Here is a 17,507-nt window from a genome sequence, read left to right on the forward strand (position 1 = left end):
TTATGAAATAAGCTGCTGGCCTTGTTCCATTTTCAGTGAACAGTTTGTCTGCAGCACATCAATCGCTAAAACAGGAGGCTGCCTTTCTTAGAGAGAGCAAGGACTGCGTGTGCTGCAGTGTCCAAGGTCTCTCCTTACCTGTATAAGTGTTACTCAGGAGGGTGACAAATATGAAGCATAGAAAATAGATATGTTTCAATTCCTTCTATCTTGGCTTGTCAGCAGATGTCCTGAGGCTATTTCTACAGAGTGCTGTCAATGCTGCATCTTTAACTTATGTGTTACCTGCTTGGATCTCTAGCTGACAAAGCATTTAATCAAAGATTGATACTTCTGTGCTCATGGAGCTCAAAAAAAAGCTGTACATGCTTCAGTTCAGCTGAATTGAAAATAGTGAAAGAAATCCATCTGCCTCGAAACAAACCAGGTGAAACTAATGTGGCCTTCAACTGCTCTTCATGGGAGTATTTGTGTGTTCACTGACAGAGGAGTATGCCTGAGTACCTTCCACACTGCCTGCCCTTTCTGAGTGATTCATATGCTCTCTGTCCTGCACAGAGGCCTCCACTGGTGCCTCTGTTGCCAACATATTTTCCCCAACACTTGCAGTGGTGACAGGTATTCATGGGCAGAGCTGCAGCAGTATCTAACTGCTGTCTCCCTTTGCTTTTCTGTACAGAGGGACTATGAAGACAGCATCCTCTTTATGAAAGCTGAGGGTGAGTTCTCTGTTAGCCTGCATGCTCTGCTTCCACGCTGCTGTCTGTCCATCCCAGCTGCTGTCCAGTTGCCTGTCTGTGCTACCTACAGTGCTACGGAGGCAGCGTTTCCTATCTGCAATGTTGGGTGAGTGAGAGGGGCTTAAGCAGACACTCCTTCTGTTTTCTCAGGTGTTTTGCCACTTTCTTGGACTCTCCAGTGAATGCAGCTCATTCCAGTGGTTATTAGTTCTGTTGGCTGCCTTAACAACAGGCAAATCTGCCTTCCCTAAGGTGCTGGCAAAAAGGGCAGCAGAATGGTAGTACAGGTCATTGTGGGCACATCTTGGCATCTCACATCTGTTTGTTGCCAGCACATGCTGAGAACCATTCATGCACAGGAACTAGGTGGGGACAAGCACAGAACATCCCAGATTCACTGGAGAGGCCTGGGCTTCCGTTTAACCAAAGGCAACCTGCCCAGCATGAACAGGGAGAGATGAACTACCAGCTGGAAACATTTTAGTCACTTAGGAGCAGGGATGCTCCCAGTTACCAAGGTTTGTCCTATTTTAATGAGGAAGGACAGTACTGTAGAAAGGGATGCAGTGAAGTTCCCAGGCAAAGAGGAGGTGTACTTCCAACCAAGTGATTCCAACCATTTCAAGTGTTTCAGTCTCCACTTGGAGAAATAATTTGCTACCAGTGATAGGCCCAGTATGTTGGAGGATAAGGATGGTAAGCAGCACACAGCTTAGATCAATAAAATAGAAAAAGCTGATGGCATATCATGTTCTTTGCAGAAATCAAACAAGCAAAGGGGGTTCTGGAAAATTGAATAAGGTATTAGGGAAATGGCTCAATCCTCTTTTCTCACCTGAGCATATTACAGAGGAAAAAATAGTCATTTAAATTAAGTAGCTGCAAATTTAGATACAAGAAAAGCAAATATTTATATGTGGAACTGATTTGCTTGCTACCGCCTAATGGTCATTAATAAAGTTCTTAGCTGTAATAACTAAGATTCTTTAAAGTGTGAGCAGAGCAGAGACTAGAGACAAATTTCTTCACAGCATCACATATTTGTCCAGCTGCATTTGGGATTCTTCCATTCAGCACTGGTTGCTTCACATCCTAACTGAATAACCTATTGGGAAAGGCCCATCCTATGCATGATTGCACAGGCAGCAAGTGATCCATTGATCTGCTAAATATATATCTCCATTTCCTAGTGATGTTTTTTGCGTCTTTGACTGGGAGACATCAAGTCCTTTCTTCATGAGTCCTGAGAGTGGCACACTGAAGCCAGGTGCTAAGTGCTTGGTCAAGGTGATCTTCAAGCCCGAGGTGGCTGGGGTGCATTATGCAACAGCAACATGCTGGTTTGGAGGTGAAGAGAAACAAAAGAGGACAATCATGCTAAAAGCCCTGGGTGAGTCTTTCTTGCATTAAACACTCAAAGAAATGTGTATCACCCCTAACTCTGGAATAGCATTCCACAGGGATACATGGAAGGCTCTGTCACATTTGGCTCAACCCAGTGATGAACAAGCAAAGCTCACAGTTTTAAAGTGGCCTGTGGAATTCTCTAGTGTACTTTTGCCAATTTGGAAGTGTTATCTGAAGGGACAGAGGGTCCAATATGCCCTATGGCATGTTTTGGCCAAAACAGCATTTCTAAGGCCTGTTTGAATTGACACAGGGGAAGAAATTAGAGGAATTCACTGAAAAAAAGCCTCCACAAACTCCTGGCTTTGTCTGCACTCAGTGTCTCCTGTCTGTCCCTGCTAGACAGAGAAGCAGAGGGAAATTTCTAAACCTTTCTGGATGCAAGCTAAAATAAGCAATGATTTCATTAGCAAGTCCATGCCCGAAGTGACTTGTATGGCCACTGACAAACAAAAAATATGTGATTCCAAGTAAATTAGGGCAAGAAGGGAGTTTATTTGGTTCAAAACAGGGCCAACTTTGAAGGTAGGTCTAACTTCAGAGTTATCTGAGGTTCTTCAGACCTTGTCAAGTGTTGAATATTCAAGAGTAGAGGTTCCTCCTGTCTTTCCTAATCCAGTATACTATTCTCTTTAACAGCCAAATACCCCTGCCTGTGGGTGAGCGTGACAGGAAAGAAGCCTGGAAAGTTTCAAGATGTCCTGTATTTTGGATCAGTTCCAGTGGGGACAACTGTGGAGAAGTCTGTGGAAATCTTCAACGTGTCTGTGGTATGGGGAGAGGGAGGTTGACTTCTTGTGAGAAGCTGGCAAGCTGACACATTTCCCTGGGATATGTGGTCTTGTCTATCTCCCTTAAAGCTGCAAAAATAACTGAAGTGTGAGTGTGAATGAAGCAGATGTGATGAGCCTTCCCCTACCAGCCATGCCATTCACCCTTACCTCCCAGCCACAGTGCTATTGCAGTTTTCCCCTACTTCCCTTCTGTGCTTGGTCCACATCACCGTGTCCTTTGCACCCTGCAGCTCTCCTGCCCACCCTGGACAAGTCGATCAATCCTGTGTGACACTTGTGTCAGTCTCAAATTGCTGCCTGTGTGTCCCAGGCAACTGATGGATCTTCCGCTGCCCTCCGTGGAATGTAGCCCAGTGAATTGTTCAAAAAGTCAAATGGATTTGAGCACCTTGTTACCTGTGCCAGCTCAGCCCTTCCCAGCCTCTGAAGTGATGGATGTACTCAGAGACTGCTGACATAGATGACAGCAGTGCTGACTCCTCCACAGGCCCTGCAGCTTGGGAGTAGAAAAGACACACTCATTTTTGTGCTGTTATTATCCGCACTGCAGGGGTGCTCAGCATTGCCAGGCAAGCATCAGGACATTTTTTAAAAGGGTCTTGAGTACGGTGTCAGAGCACCAGCTTTGTTTTTTTGGGAAAAGAAGACCCATAAACAAGGTGGAACTGTGGATAGAGGGAAATAAGTTACCTGCTTGCATGTTCCCCTGGTCACAGCAGTCATTTATGCTATTTTGGCCCCTAGGGACACCTTGAGCCATCTTTCCACCTACCAGGAGGGGCACTCCAACCCCAGAGATCACAGGGAGTTCTGCTGCAGCCTGCTGATTTCTGACCATGTTGAGGGAGCTTGAGTTGCTTGAGTTCCTTGAGTTGCTTGAGTTGCCACCCATTCTCCATCAGAAAAAAATGGCAGAGGTTTGCTGCACAGTGGTTCTGTGGCGGCCTTGGTGTTCTTGGTGGTGTTCAGCACTGTTGAAAATGGCAGTTCTTACCTGATTAGTGTCCTTCATTCAGAGCCATCCTGGCTCATGTTGGCTCCTTTGTTAACCTGTTTCTTTTCTACTTGTAGGTTGATGCACCATGTATAATAGAACGAGCAGAAAACCCTCTGCTTTATGGTTATGTTTTCTCCTGTAATGCGTCCGGTGATGTTGTCCCTGCCAAAGGGAAGCTGCTCTTGTGCATACGGTTTCAGCCCCAAGTAGTAGGAGAGCACAGCACTGACTATTTCACGATCACATCTGCTGGATGCCACTTGAAGACTGTTCTGAAAGTGGTTGGCTCATGTACAGGTACCAAAGCCTTTCCTGTTTCTCCCTGTCAGCTTCTCTGGAGGGAAAAGGTTAGTGCTTGCGGAAGGGCTTGAAGTTATGATAGCCTGAAGTCACAGACTAAACTCCTGCTGGGATCTGGCTGTCCCTGGTGTACCATTTGAGATTTATACTTGCTTGACTGTTTTAAGTGAATGTCCAACTGTTTGCTAGGACCAGTAGGTTTGCTGAAGAGTTTAATCTGTTTGGGAATATCAGTTAAGTGCAGCAGTGTCTTGTGACATGTTGGAAGAAACAGCTATGACAGGTCCAGGGTCTTATCTTGCGTGTTGTGCTAGGTCCTTCCGTGTCCCTGCACCAGCATTCTGTGAGCTTTGACTGGATCAATCTTGGAGAAAGTTTGATGCGGACACTGAAAATCAGCAACAGGTCAGATGTCCCGGCGTATTATCAGTTTGATATTGATTGCAAGGGGAGTGTCTTCTCCTTGGATCGCCCCAGCGGAGTCTTGGAGGGCGCAACAACTCTGACACTGAAGGTGACCTTCCGACCTACCCACCCCATAATCTACCACCGCAGAGTTGCGTGCCTCGTCCACCACCAGGTATGGGAGGTAAAGGGTGATTTCATTGCTGTGGTACTTTAGAGGCATCTCCACTGCCGCCCAAGAGGACTGGCCTGTCTCAGTAGTCTCTGCAAATCTCTTCCCACTGTATTTTCATTGATAGCTATCATAGACTCATCAAGATTGGAAAAGACCTCTAAGATCATTGAGTCCAACCATTAACCCAGCACTGCCAAGTCCACCACTAACCATGTCCCCAAGTGCCACATCTGCATGTCTTTTAAATACCTGCAGGCATGATGATTCAACTACATCCCTGGGCAGCCTGGGGTGACAACCATTTTGGTGAACAAATTTTTTGCATTATCCAATCTAACCACTGCCCCAACTCCACTTGAGGTAATTTCCTCTTGTCCTATCACTTCTTACCTGGGAGAAGAGACCAGCCCTCACATAGCTTCACCCTCCTTTCAGGTAGTTGTAGAGAGCAACAAAATTCCCCCTAAGCCTTTTTTTTTTCCAGGCTAAACAGCCCCAACTCCCTCTGCCATTCCTCATAAGACTTGTGCTCCAGACCCCTCACCAGCTTCATTGCCCTTCTCTGGACATGCTTCAGCTCCTCATTGTTGTTCTTTTACTGAGGGGTGCAAAACTGAACATAATAGTCAAGACACAGTCTCACAATTGCTGAGTACAGGGGAACATTCACTGCCCTGGTCCTGCTTGCCACACTGTTTTTGATACAAGCCAGGATGCCCTTGACCTTTTTGGCCACCCAGGCACACACTGGCTCATGTTCAGCTGTTGTCAGCCATCACCCACAGGTGCTTTTCTGATGAGCAGCTTTCCAACCACTCTGCTCCAAGCTTGTAATGCTGCCTGGGGTTATTGTGACCCAAGTGCAGGACCTGGACTCTTGTTAAGCAGAATCTCCATGGTGCAGGTTCCTATCAGCAATAGGATGTGGACAGTCAGTAATGCCTGCTTTACATTACAAAGGGCTTGTAAGTGCCATGAGGTGCATCCTCTGTGGCTCTTGTCTGTTTAGGTTTCTCTCCTAACTTTAGCTGCATGGCTGTGCACTGATTGCCTTTAATTTTAACTCCAGTTTCAAGAAAGTTATTGTCTGACATTGAGACATAAAGTTAATGGCAGCCAAAAACTGCAGATGCTAAGCCTTTCCCAGCATGGTTTTGGAAGTGATACTGGTATGGTGAAACTCTCAAAGCAATCACAGGACAGTTTACTTCTTATTATCCTATCTTGTGTTTTCCCAGGAACCCCAGTATGTGGACTTTTTTGGTACCTGCCATTCAGACACAGCTAAGCCACCCATCCTTCAGAAAAGACACCTCTCCTGGTACCGAACCAACATGGTGAGGGGACTGACCTTCTACCCCCCTGATATCCTGAGTGAAATGCTGAAGAGTGAGAAGTTGCAGATGGATGAAAAGGGAGCCCTCATGCTGCCCCCTGAGGTATGAGCTGCCCTCCCTAGAATCTAAGAAACTTTCAGCTCTTCTCTATAAATGCTGGGTATCTGTTGTACAGAAGACATATCTAGAAGGGCTTGCAAGTGCCAGATTGATTTCTTTAGTATTTCTGCTGTTGATGTTCCCAGTACACACCAACACTATCTTTGTCAGGTGGCTTTTACCCTAGCTCAGCTTCTTTCTGGCATTAACTCAATCATGGGGTCATTTTTTGCTTCCTCTTTAGTCTCAGACTGAGGCTTACAAACAGAAGCCTCCTTGAAGCCTAGACTTTGAGCTGTCCTGGGAACTCTTGCTGAGGTGCATCTTGCTGAAGTGCCTTCTTGCTCATGAAGGCAAGCAGCACCTGGTGTCTCCCACAGGCACACTTTCCTGACTCACACTGAGGTATTTTCATCCTGTAGATTTCTGAGGACCAGCCACCCAAGGAATACTTGGAACCCAATGCCATGGCTGCGTGTTTCAACAGTGGTGAAAACAGCAACCTGGCCTTGTTTCCTGCTCATGTTAGTGTCAGCCCCAGGGAGTATGACTTTGGATGCTGCGTGCCACCACAAAAATCTCTTTCTCTCTGTGTGACCAACCACACCAAAGGAAATATCATTGTTGCCTGGACTCCAAACCATGACAGTGCCTTCTATGTGCGCCCTGAAATCTGTGAGGTGTTGCCATTGAAGTCTTCAACCTTCCATGTCTTTTGCATGCCCACTCAGGTCAACAGTCTTTATGCAGCAGAGCTGGAAGGTTTTGCTGTTTATAAGGTTAGTAGGAATTACTAAGACTAGAGATGACCTAGCAAGAAACTTTTTGCAGAATAAAGTATTTCAGGGGAGTTAAAATTCAGTTTAAACCCTATAAAACTAGCACCTCTATTAACTCTTTTGGCCACTGCTTTGATACACTGTTGGGTTAAAGTTTCTCTTTCACCTGTGTCCTGGCAGAGTGAGAAGTTGCAGAGAGAGAAATGACAGAACAAGTCACAGCTCATGCACCTGCACAGCCACACTTACTCTTACCTCTAGGAAACATGAAGCGTGGTACACCTCACTGAAGGAGGAATTACTATGAATTACTGCACTATTAGTGTAGATGTGAGCCTTCACAAGAATGGTTATTTTGGCCTGGGTGATGGGCAAGAACTTGGTCTTTGTGTCAGGCCCTCCACAAGTAAAGCTGCTGAGGGCACTTTCTCTCTTCTCCCAAGTGACATGGGATTCATGTTACACGAGTCTGCAGTTACAGAAATTTAGCACCCAAATGCTAAGTTTCACTGGTAAGTGAAACTTAGCATTTGCCATCTGTTTCTCATCTGGCACTGGTCAGTCCTTCTTCCCTGAAAATGTCAATTCCTTAGTCCCAGGGCTGTCACTGAACAAGCAGCTGCTTGAGGTAGTATGTGCACTTGGTCTCTTCCAACTCAGATTAATCTGTGATTCTGTGAAACACCTAGCCACACTCCCTTCCTGCACACACTGTGTTGTCCCTTGTGTGTCTGCAGGTGATGAGACACTACAACAACATTGAGGATGATGCCACCATCTGCCCGTCATGGTGCCTGACTGTGAGGCTGAGAGCACACACATATGAAGCAAAACAGGAGCACATCATTCCACAGTACATCCTGGATGTCCCCAAAGTGTGTAACTGATTGACCTTTGGATCTTTGCAGAGACACTCAGTGTTCTGAATTCTTTACTTTGTCTCCCATTGCACTGAGATGTATCTTTGGTTGTTTCTGATGGTGTGGAGGCTCCTGCTGTGGTACCATAGTTGGCTGTTTCTCCTGCATTAGCTTCCCAACCTCCACCATGTCAGCTGTACTAACCATCTCAGTAGTTCTGAGAGAAAAGCTGTTGGGATCACCTTCTTTTCTGTTTAGGTGGACATGGGCACTAACAAGGGGAACCTAGGAGCCTCAAAAACTGCATGCACTTGGGCAAACAGAATGCTCATGAAAGACAAGTGGTTGTAAGATAGAGGGGAAGGTTCTCTCTCTCTCTTCCTGCGGTTTCTGTAGCACAGTAAGGTGTTTTTCCTATGACGTTAGGGGAGGTCTGATCCTAAGGCATAAGACTAGTCTTGAGAACCTCTTATCTCTTCAGCTAATCTAGGCCATGCAGCCTTTATTTGATGTGCATGAAGTGGAGCAAATTCCAGCCTGCTGGAATTCTTCACCCAGGATGTCACTGTCCATGCAGAAACTGCAGGCACCAGCAAGCAGCTCGCTTACTGGATGGGCATAAAGCATGGCATGATGGAAAATAGGTTCACCAGTCCCATGAGGACCACTATGGCAAGGGAAAAGACCATCATTTGTGTACCCTTAGGTGGTTTAATTTCTTTCCTTGAAAGGAAGCAGTTAGAAAGTTCTCCATAGACACAGGATAGTGCTTATTGGAACCTGGAAATTAATGCAGTGAAAACTTTTTCTTTAAGCTGCTTTTTAAACCCAATGAAAGCAACTCTTTTTGTTTGTCTCCACCAGACTTTTCCTCCTGCAGTTTGTGACACTGATACCTACTGCAGCATGCTGTTGTCCAACACGAGCACCTCTTTGATAACCTTCAGTGTGAACTACACTGAAGAATGTCCCTCTGTTTTGGTCAAGCCCAGCTTAGGACACGTCATTCCAGGAGGCCACCAGATTTTCCTTCTCTACACTCACCCAGTTACGACAGTCTTGCAGCAGCATGTCCTGTCTTTGGAGCTGAACTCTTATCCTGCATACACCAAGGTAAGGAGAGGGAAGTGGACAACGGTGAGCAAAGTTTTGTTCCCTTGTAGTCTTCCCTTTTCACAGTGACTTGCACTGGGATGCTTATTACATCTCCTAATGGTTAGTTTAGATTTTTCTCTTTGGAAATAGGAATGAAAGAATATTTTAAAAATTTAATATGGAGTAAACATTGCAGAAAAAAAGGCCTTTGTGGTGCCAAACATCCTGTACCCCTTGTTCCTTACATTTCTATCTCTTGGAATACACTGTATTATGCTAAGGGTCTAAATTGACAGCACGGCCTAAAGCCCTTCCTCTCCTTATTAAGATCCAAATTTTTCTTGCTTCTCTCTTGGAAGGAGCAACATCTTTGTAAGGTTCCTCCAGAGGCAGCTGAGACTTCTAGCTAATGTCTGTTACTTTTTCTCTTAATTCCACAGGAGATTGTTCTCCAGAGTTGTGGGCAGTCCCTTCATTTGCTCTTAGAAGGTGATGGAATTCTCTACTTCAAGCCTCTCCAGATAGGGACCTCCTCTACACGAATGTACACCATTAAAAACTGCACAAGGCTACCCATGGTTTTCACATGGAGGATCCGTCACTCAGACAGGAAGATCCTGTCTGTCAGCCCCACTACAGGGATCCTCCAGCCCTATGAAGCCATGGTAAGTTCAAATTCTACCAAAGTTGTGGTTTGATCTCTACAACACAACCTCAGCCTGGCTTTGAATCTCTGGATGTTCATTCCCAGTGTGAATCTTTGATGCAGATGGAGGTGGTGTGTCTGTAAAGAACTAGGTTAGCTGCAGTGGAGGAGAGGACTAAATGCAATTGTTGAGGTGTTTGGGTTTATTTCTGGACTGGAGCTCCTGTGGCACTCTTCCCTCTTGTGATTGCAGGCTCAGGCATGGACTTTTAGTCCTGACAAGGAAACCAAGTATGTGCTGCGAGCTGTGGTGTTTGTGAAGTGGAAAAGCCCAGAGTCTCCCACAGATGCCCATTATGTCTTACGGGTCATTGGAGAAGGGGCACTGGGCACCATCAGGGTAAGGAACAGGAGCCCACTGAGTACTAGGAGGGGGGACCAGGGTGGGATGGGGGTCTTGGACTTTCTCTTTTCCCTGTACTGGAGGGAGCCAACACGGATTCACAGCAAAATTCCCAGACACTGTTTTCAGTTTAAATGACAGTAGTCATTCTAGTGGCCTAATGGCAACATGTTGTAAATGTCCTGCCAGTTCAAATACAACCTTAACAAATCCTCTGGGAGTGCTCTGTTCCAGACTCAACCAAGCAAGCCATTTGGTTCCTTGGGAATCATGGTTCTCTCCTCTCATTCTGTCTGTTCTCCTTCTCCATTTGTTTTGCTGTTAGTCTGATTTCAAAGTGTAGTGGACCTTTTAAAGTGGTATAGCCAGTACACCTCCATGTGGCTCTCCTCCTGTTATCTGCAGGTCTGTGCAGCCACTTCCATTTTTAGTCAGGTTTCTTAATGAACCAGAGGTAAATAAAATAATACTTTGAAAGTCACTGCCCAATGTGAATCATGTTGATTGATGGGTGATAATTTCTTCAAGGTATGTAGTCATTATAAATTGTATGTGAGTGCACAACTAACCAAAAATGAGGGGCACTCTTTAAGCAGTCACAAAAGGGCCAGCAAAAACCTCTCAGCCTTGACCCAAGTGCAGCTGGCCAGCTAGTGTTCTCACAGCCCTGAATATGCTACATCCTACCCAGCAAACAGCCTAAAAAGCAGTAGGAGAAAGCATTTGGAGGAGGGATTGAGTCCCTCACAGACGTGTTCCACATTTTATTGTGCTCCAACTACCTGAAAGGAGTTTGTAGCAAAGAGGGTGTTGGTCTCTTCTCCTGAGTAATAAGCAATAAGGAAAGAGTAAATGACTTTAAATTGCATCAGGGGAGGTTTAGATTGGATGCTTAGAAAAATTTCTTCAGGAAAGGGGTTGTCACTCATTGGAATGGGCTGCCCAATTAAGTGGTTGAGTCATCATTCTTGGAAGTATTTAAAAGACATGTACTCAGGGACATGGTTTAGTGGTGGCATTGACAGTGTCAATGGTTGGACTCAGTGATCTTAGAGATCTTTTCTAACCTCAACAATTCTATCTCCCAGGGCATGCCAGGTCCTACACAAAGCAGGGAGTCCTTTGCACTGCACTGGCCGTGCCATGTGCCAAGGGATCAGCATGTGGTGAGATAAGTGGTGGCTACACTCAACCACTATGTTTGACATGTTAAAGTGACCTCAGCATGGTGGGTTTGTATTCCAGGCACACAAGGACTATCTGGACCTTGGAAATGTTCTAGTTGGTGATCAAAAAAGCTACAGCATTGTACTGCTAAATGATGGGATCTGTACTCTGAATTACATTCTCAGTGTGGAGCAACTCTTCACAGGGCCCCATGACCCTGAGGAGGTCCGCAGCGATCTACTGGGTACTGTAAAGGAATTAACATGGGACAGGACCTTAGTTTTCCCCTCTTTTTTCCAAAACCAATCTAGAATTAACCTGGAGGTTGGACTGCTTGCTGGTTGGCTTGCACTGATTCTCTCAAATCTTAAGTTTTCTGCCCCTTTGTACAGGACATGACTTTTCTATCTTGCTGGAAAAAGCATAATCCAGAGTCTGACAATTGAAGTTAGACCAATCTGGACCTTGAAATAAGATACAATTTCCCAGCAGAGGAGGAAGTTAAATAAAGGACCTTACCAGAAGAAATGTTGGAGCTCAGCTCTTAGTTGCCTATCTAGAGGACCTCCAGTTGGGAAACTCCCTGCTCTTTGCTGGCCAGAGGCAATCTGGGTAGTCCCAGTAAGCTGCCTACAGTTGTAGTCTGGGAATCCCAAGTTCAGCACTTGAAGCTAATCCTAACTATTAGGCAAGGGGTGGCAGTGGCTGGAGTGCTGGTAGACTTAGGGATCTGTGTGCCACAACATATGGTGTAAGAGACAGTAATGCCAAGAGCTCATACCACCTCTTGTATCCTACAGCTCTAGAGCTGGAACATTCCAGAGGAACAATTCCTGCAAGATCAAAAGCTTCTGTTAGAATAAAAGTAAGGCCAGCCCGTCGGCTGCAATACACCTGGAAAATCAGATATGATATTTGTGCACCCAGAGGTGAGATGGATGTTTTGGGGTGTTCAGAGATGGGGAACGGTGTTTGTAAAAGAAGAGACTGGCAAGACAAGGAGTTTTCAGCTTGGAAGGTGAAAAATGTAATGTCATTTGAATGAAAGGGGAACACAAGATATAAGTAACTGTTTATGATTTTTTAGTGTGAAAACAAGGGACACTTCATAAAATGTTTAGACTGTAGGTTTAAATCAAAAAAAGTTTTTCTCACATAGTGCAAAACTAAATTGTGTAAATGCACTGTTGAAAAGGATCACATTCATAGTCTTCTGATGATGTCTAAATGCAGAAGTCAAGGTACAACTAGAAGTCAGTGGTTTAGGGGTTTTGAGAAGCTGCCAAACAAAAGACTATGTACAATGCCCATTCTTTCATTGTTCTTGGTAGGGTCTGTTTCCTCTTTGCTGCAGTCAAAATGACCCAGGCAGCAGCCCCTTAATGGTACATGACTACTTTTTGGTGTTTCTTTCTCCCCCAAGCTGAAGGTCTTGCAAGTGTAAAAGAGAAGGAGGAGTTCCTGTGCCGCGTTGTAGCAACAGGCGTCTACCCAACTTTGCGCATCACAGACGCTTGTACAACAGGGACTGCCAGGCGTAACACCAAGATGCACATCTGGAGGCTCTTCTCCTTGGACACACTGAATGAATACTTGGAGCGAGACCCAACTCCTGGCGAGCTCACCTACAAAGTCCCCACAAGGCACAGGTGAGATGAGGAAATGGCTCAGTGGATCTTTGAGTCCCTTGCATGAGCCAGACAGAGATGCTGTGGCTTATTGGCATGTGTTGTAGCTCCTTGCTGCCTGGTACCCTGTTTTTCCATCCTAACTGCTGCAGGCAGTTGCTCACTTCCACTTTTCTGCTTAAGCTCCCTTGAAGGGAGCCACAGAAACACAGATAATTTAATTGCAATAACCTTCAAAAGTCTCTGATGTAGCCCCTCGCTCAAAGCAGGGACATACAGATCAGGTTGCCCCGGACCTTATTCAGTTCTGAATATCTGAATATTCAGTGCTGAATATCCCTGAAAATGGAGAAACTACAGCTTGTCTGAGCTCCTGTTGAACCATTTCCGTGGTGAAAACCCTTTCCTTAGTATCTCATCAGAATATCTTGTATTGCAACTTGTGCAGTTGCCATCCCTGACCCATCGCTTCATAAGGCTGAACAAGTCCAGGTCCTTTTGTCCATCCTTGTAATCACAGAATGGTTTGGATTGGAAGGGACCTTAAAGATCATCTAACTCCAACCCTTCTGCCATGGGCAGGGATGCCTTCCACTAGACCAAGTTGCTCAGAGCCCCAGCCAGCTTGCTCCAGCTCTCAGCCATTTTAGTGGCCCTCCATTGGGCCTGCTCGAGTACGTCAGTGACTTCCTGATACTGAGGAGCTAAAGAGAGACTTCAGGCTAAGCAGGACTCTCTTATGTCACTCACTTTCGTTAGACATACATAAAAGATTTTGAAAAGAAAATCAGGTCTGCCTTATGCCCAGTGTCCTTTCTCTCTAAAGAGTTAAGAACATAAGGTCAGACAAGAATTATAAGGAAGACAGCCAGAGTGGAATGACCTTTCCCCTGTCATGCCCTGATGACCCTTCCTCCTGTTTCAGTTTAATATCTTCTTTCTCTCCTGTGACCAGCACATGCTTGATCCCTCCAGTGTATACCCCTCTCCTGCTGGATTTTGACTTTGGGTCTGCCCCAGTAGACTCACAGCCTACCTGTGTGATGCTTCTGCTGGAGAACAAGGGTGTGGTACCTGTGGACTGGTAAGCAGTGCTCACTGGAGCTCAGCCTTCTTTTTGGGGGTCTGGAAGTGCTCAAAGGGCTGTGAGAAATTTGCAGGTTAATAGGGTGGGTTTTGTAGATACAGCTGCAGCTGAGGTCTGTTGATGAGTCTAGCTGGGTAAGCAAACAGGGAGATACAGATCAGACCTGATGAAAAGTAATGTGGCCACTAGGTGGGCTAAGCCCATTTGGATTGAATATGTGACCACAGCCCCGGGGAAGTTGCATATCCTCGTTGCTGACCAGCTGATTGGCTCCCTAGGGCCTTCTTGTTTCCTTCTGATCAGAAGATGGACTTAGAGCGCTGGGCAGAAGATGTTGACTTTACCCCCCAGGAGCTGCATCAGATGAGAATTCAGGATAACCAGCTCTTCAGTGTTTCCCCCAAGTCAGGAACACTTCTTCCAGGGCAGGAGGAATCTGTCCAGCTCACACACAGGTGATGACAAGCACCTGTTCTTCAGAGCCTCATGCTGTGTACCATAACAACACATGCCATCAGTCTCCTGAGTTTCCATGCCAGATTTTCCTTCCTCATCATATGTTCCTCAGCAGAGGCTGGGCAAGTAAAAATTCCTGAACATGTCCAGTTTCTGGACCCCACAGAGCTGGTCTTCCTCAGGAGAATGTTTTAATGTCCTTTAACACTATAGAGCAAAAGGCATTTAGTGGGATATGCTGGGGACACTGCCTTGACCTGACAGTTGAGGAGATGAATGATGCTGAACTTCCTGCACTTTTGATTACGTAATGATATTCTTTTTTTTTTTTTTGTCATCAGCTAGAACTGCTAGCCCTTGGGTGCCTGTAGAAGGTATGAAGAAAGCTGAATGCTTCCCCTCTCAAAGCAGACCATATCTGAGAAGTTCTGGCATTTTGTTGGCCAAAAAACTTGGGTCCCTAAATAGGTGTATGACTAAAATCAACATTGTATCACTCATTTCCACCCAAACACCCTCTGGGTTCCCCCACCTCCCTGCGGCCCTTACGCAGCAGTGACTCTTTAGCTGGGAAGTGAATTGTCTCTAATGTTCTGTGTGACTCTGTTATCCTGGGCACAAGGTTGATTTCTACTGTTTTCCTCTCTCTCCTCTTTCACTGCTAGACATGATTTCATTGGCAATGATCGCCTCCCTGTCCTGCTGAAGATTTCCTATGGCCATGAGATTCTGGTAAGATAGCAGGTGTCCCTTCCTTCCATTTGCTGAACAACAGCAGGTAGGAACTGAATTAATAGGTGTTTTCCCCAGAATCTGCATAGTTTACAGGGGGCTGTGTCCTTCCCCTGGAATTTGCACTAGCCAGGCAGTAAGAGAGGGTTCAGCAGAGACATAAAAACAATGTTCTGACAAAGTTGTGCTTCCAGCACAGAGTGATGTGGGCAGTGCACTGGCAGAATGGCCCTTGGATGTTGCATCTGCTGGATTCTTCATCAAGAGCACTATTATTTATTTATTTATTTATTATTAACCTTTGTATTTTATTAATGGTGTTAGTGCAGAATTGCTTCTTCCTTCAAGACAACTCCAAGTCCAAAACAGCCTTTCCATGTTTTACAGTCCCTGCATGTTTTCCACACTCTGATGTAACTTATGGTCAGGATTCCTGTGCATGCCTCTCCTCATTTCATCTGCCTCACTGTGAGTTGTTCCATGCCATTCCTGGAGTTCAGATCTGCAGCCCATCCTGCTTCTCTCTTATGCAGCTTTCCCGAATCTCTCCATCTCATCAACCTTCCATACTCTACAACCCCCCCTGGAATATGCTTTTCTCCAAATATGCCACCATCACCTTCTGTGATGGTAGTTTGGGAATGCACAGGGTGGCAGAGCATCCTCCACCTCTGGGGTTACAGGGTCAGCTCCTTCCCCAAGCCCAGAAGATAGTCCCTGGGTTCCTGGTTGGCTGCAGCCTTTGTCCACCCACTTATTTCTCCTACCAATGATAGAGGAGATTCTTACTCATTCTTCCTGCTCGACTGCTTTCTAAAGCATCCCAGAGCTGATCTGTGGTGTGTTTTCCCTGAGCATCTCCTCAGGCTTGGAACTAATTTCTCTCTCTCCCCCTCTCTCAAACTGTCAGTTAGAGTCAAAGTCACCTTGTGCTCTGCCAGGCACCGCTCATGCCCGGCTGAGCCTTCCTGTCTGTCTCTGAAGTTTCCTATGAGACCATTGTGTTCACATATCTCTTTTATTTTTCTTTTCTTTCAGGACTGTTGTCCGCTGAAAATCCAACCCTTTGACCAAGCTGTTCAAACAGTGGCTTAACTGTGCCTTCCCTCAAAGCCCTTGGACAGGCTCCCTGTGCTCTGCCTGCCTGGCACAATCCTGAGAGTGACTGTGGGGAAGAGTTGGCCAGTGAGGGAAGAGGCTTTGGAGCACCAGCAGCCTATAGGGCACACATCCTCTCTTGTCATATAGCCAGTGGCTTTGGTGGCTACCAGAGGCCACCACCCTCTGTCTTTCTGTCCCTGCAGAAAGGGCTAGAAAAGCGTGGGATAGCCTGGGGATGAAAAGATCCCATGGTGCCTTTGAGCTCTGGCAAGAGGAGCTGTAGAAGCCAGTGCAGAGAGATGGAGCAGTGCAGGTGGTTGCAGCCTGCAGAGATGGAGTGTCAGTACTGAACTGCTGAATCAGAAAGTAGGAATGGGAAATACTTCCTGTGCAAGGAGGGCAGCTGAGGGACTGAGCTGTGGGCCTGCTTTCCTTGCAGTCATGGCATGAAGTGCACAGAGTTTCCAGCTCCTGGGGCAGAAACTACCCTAAATATGCTTTCATTCCAGGGCTGAGCAAATCCTCACCTGTGATTCTGGTGAAATGTACAGAGCATATGCTAACCTTAAGCATATGTTAACCTTAAGCAAATGCTGTAGTGTCTCCTCAAAAGTTAAGCTTTGGAAATTTCCGAAAGCAATAAACAGAGGAGGAGCCCCTTGGGCTGGGGTATTGCTTGGTTACTCTGTCAAATTCCAAATTATTTGGCTTCAGAGCTGTGTGTTTAGCCACCTGCAAGCCAATGCCTGTGTTTCCTTTGGGTTTAAAATCACTTCTGTGATGACTTTACCTACATGGATAAATTCTGACCTCCTGTTCCTCTGTTTCCCCAACTTAATTTTCAGGAGAAGCTTCTTTTCTGTTATTCCTTCCCCATTCAATGGCCAATTTTTAGTCCTCTGATGATTTATAGGTACTCTGAATAACCCAAACTGATTTCCCATTGGCAATTTTTTCTGGCTGTAGGAGGAAACATCTGTAGCACTTCTGTTTCCAATTCCTTGTGCAGCAGGGAAACAAGGCCTCCCACTGCCTAATGCTTTCACAGATTGTCCTTTGCCTCTTCATCTGTAAGACTGCTTGTTCTCAGAGCTCTGAGATTGTTTGGCCAGGCAGAATTTGCAGCCCCCAGCAGTTTTAGTAGGAAAAGCCCATCCAGCTCATGTGTTGCAGGCTCAGCTAGGCTGGTTCACAGAACTCCCTGGAGAGAAGGGCTGGATCCCAAGGAGAATCCCTGAGCACACAGGTTTTATAAACTGCAAGTGTTTGCACTTCATAGCTGCTAGTTTGGCATTGTGT

The 17,507-nt window shown here is 45.9% G+C and overlaps 1 protein-coding gene across 1 annotated transcript in view; it reads left to right on the forward strand.

Moving 5' to 3' along the window:
• Positions 1–17,507, forward strand: part of CFAP65 (cilia and flagella associated protein 65) — a 31,722-nt gene that overhangs the window by 2,919 nt on the left and 11,296 nt on the right. Inside the window, exons 5-21 of the mRNA XM_059476186.1 lie at positions 680–846; positions 1,931–2,130; positions 2,787–2,917; positions 4,013–4,235; positions 4,553–4,818; positions 6,057–6,257; positions 6,677–7,033; positions 7,771–7,908; positions 8,758–9,006; positions 9,429–9,653; positions 9,888–10,034; positions 11,283–11,448; positions 12,005–12,133; positions 12,628–12,853; positions 13,788–13,916; positions 14,198–14,374; positions 15,041–15,107. Of these exons, the coding sequence (XP_059332169.1) occupies positions 680–846; positions 1,931–2,130; positions 2,787–2,917; positions 4,013–4,235; positions 4,553–4,818; positions 6,057–6,257; positions 6,677–7,033; positions 7,771–7,908; positions 8,758–9,006; positions 9,429–9,653; positions 9,888–10,034; positions 11,283–11,448; positions 12,005–12,133; positions 12,628–12,853; positions 13,788–13,916; positions 14,198–14,374; positions 15,041–15,107 (3,198 nt within the window). The remainder of the gene's footprint in view (positions 1–679; positions 847–1,930; positions 2,131–2,786; positions 2,918–4,012; positions 4,236–4,552; positions 4,819–6,056; positions 6,258–6,676; positions 7,034–7,770; positions 7,909–8,757; positions 9,007–9,428; positions 9,654–9,887; positions 10,035–11,282; positions 11,449–12,004; positions 12,134–12,627; positions 12,854–13,787; positions 13,917–14,197; positions 14,375–15,040; positions 15,108–17,507) is intronic.

The sequence above is a fragment of the Ammospiza nelsoni genome, chromosome 7 (genome assembly GCF_027579445.1).
Source record: "Ammospiza nelsoni isolate bAmmNel1 chromosome 7, bAmmNel1.pri, whole genome shotgun sequence".
Lineage (NCBI taxonomy): Eukaryota > Metazoa > Chordata > Aves > Passeriformes > Passerellidae > Ammospiza > Ammospiza nelsoni.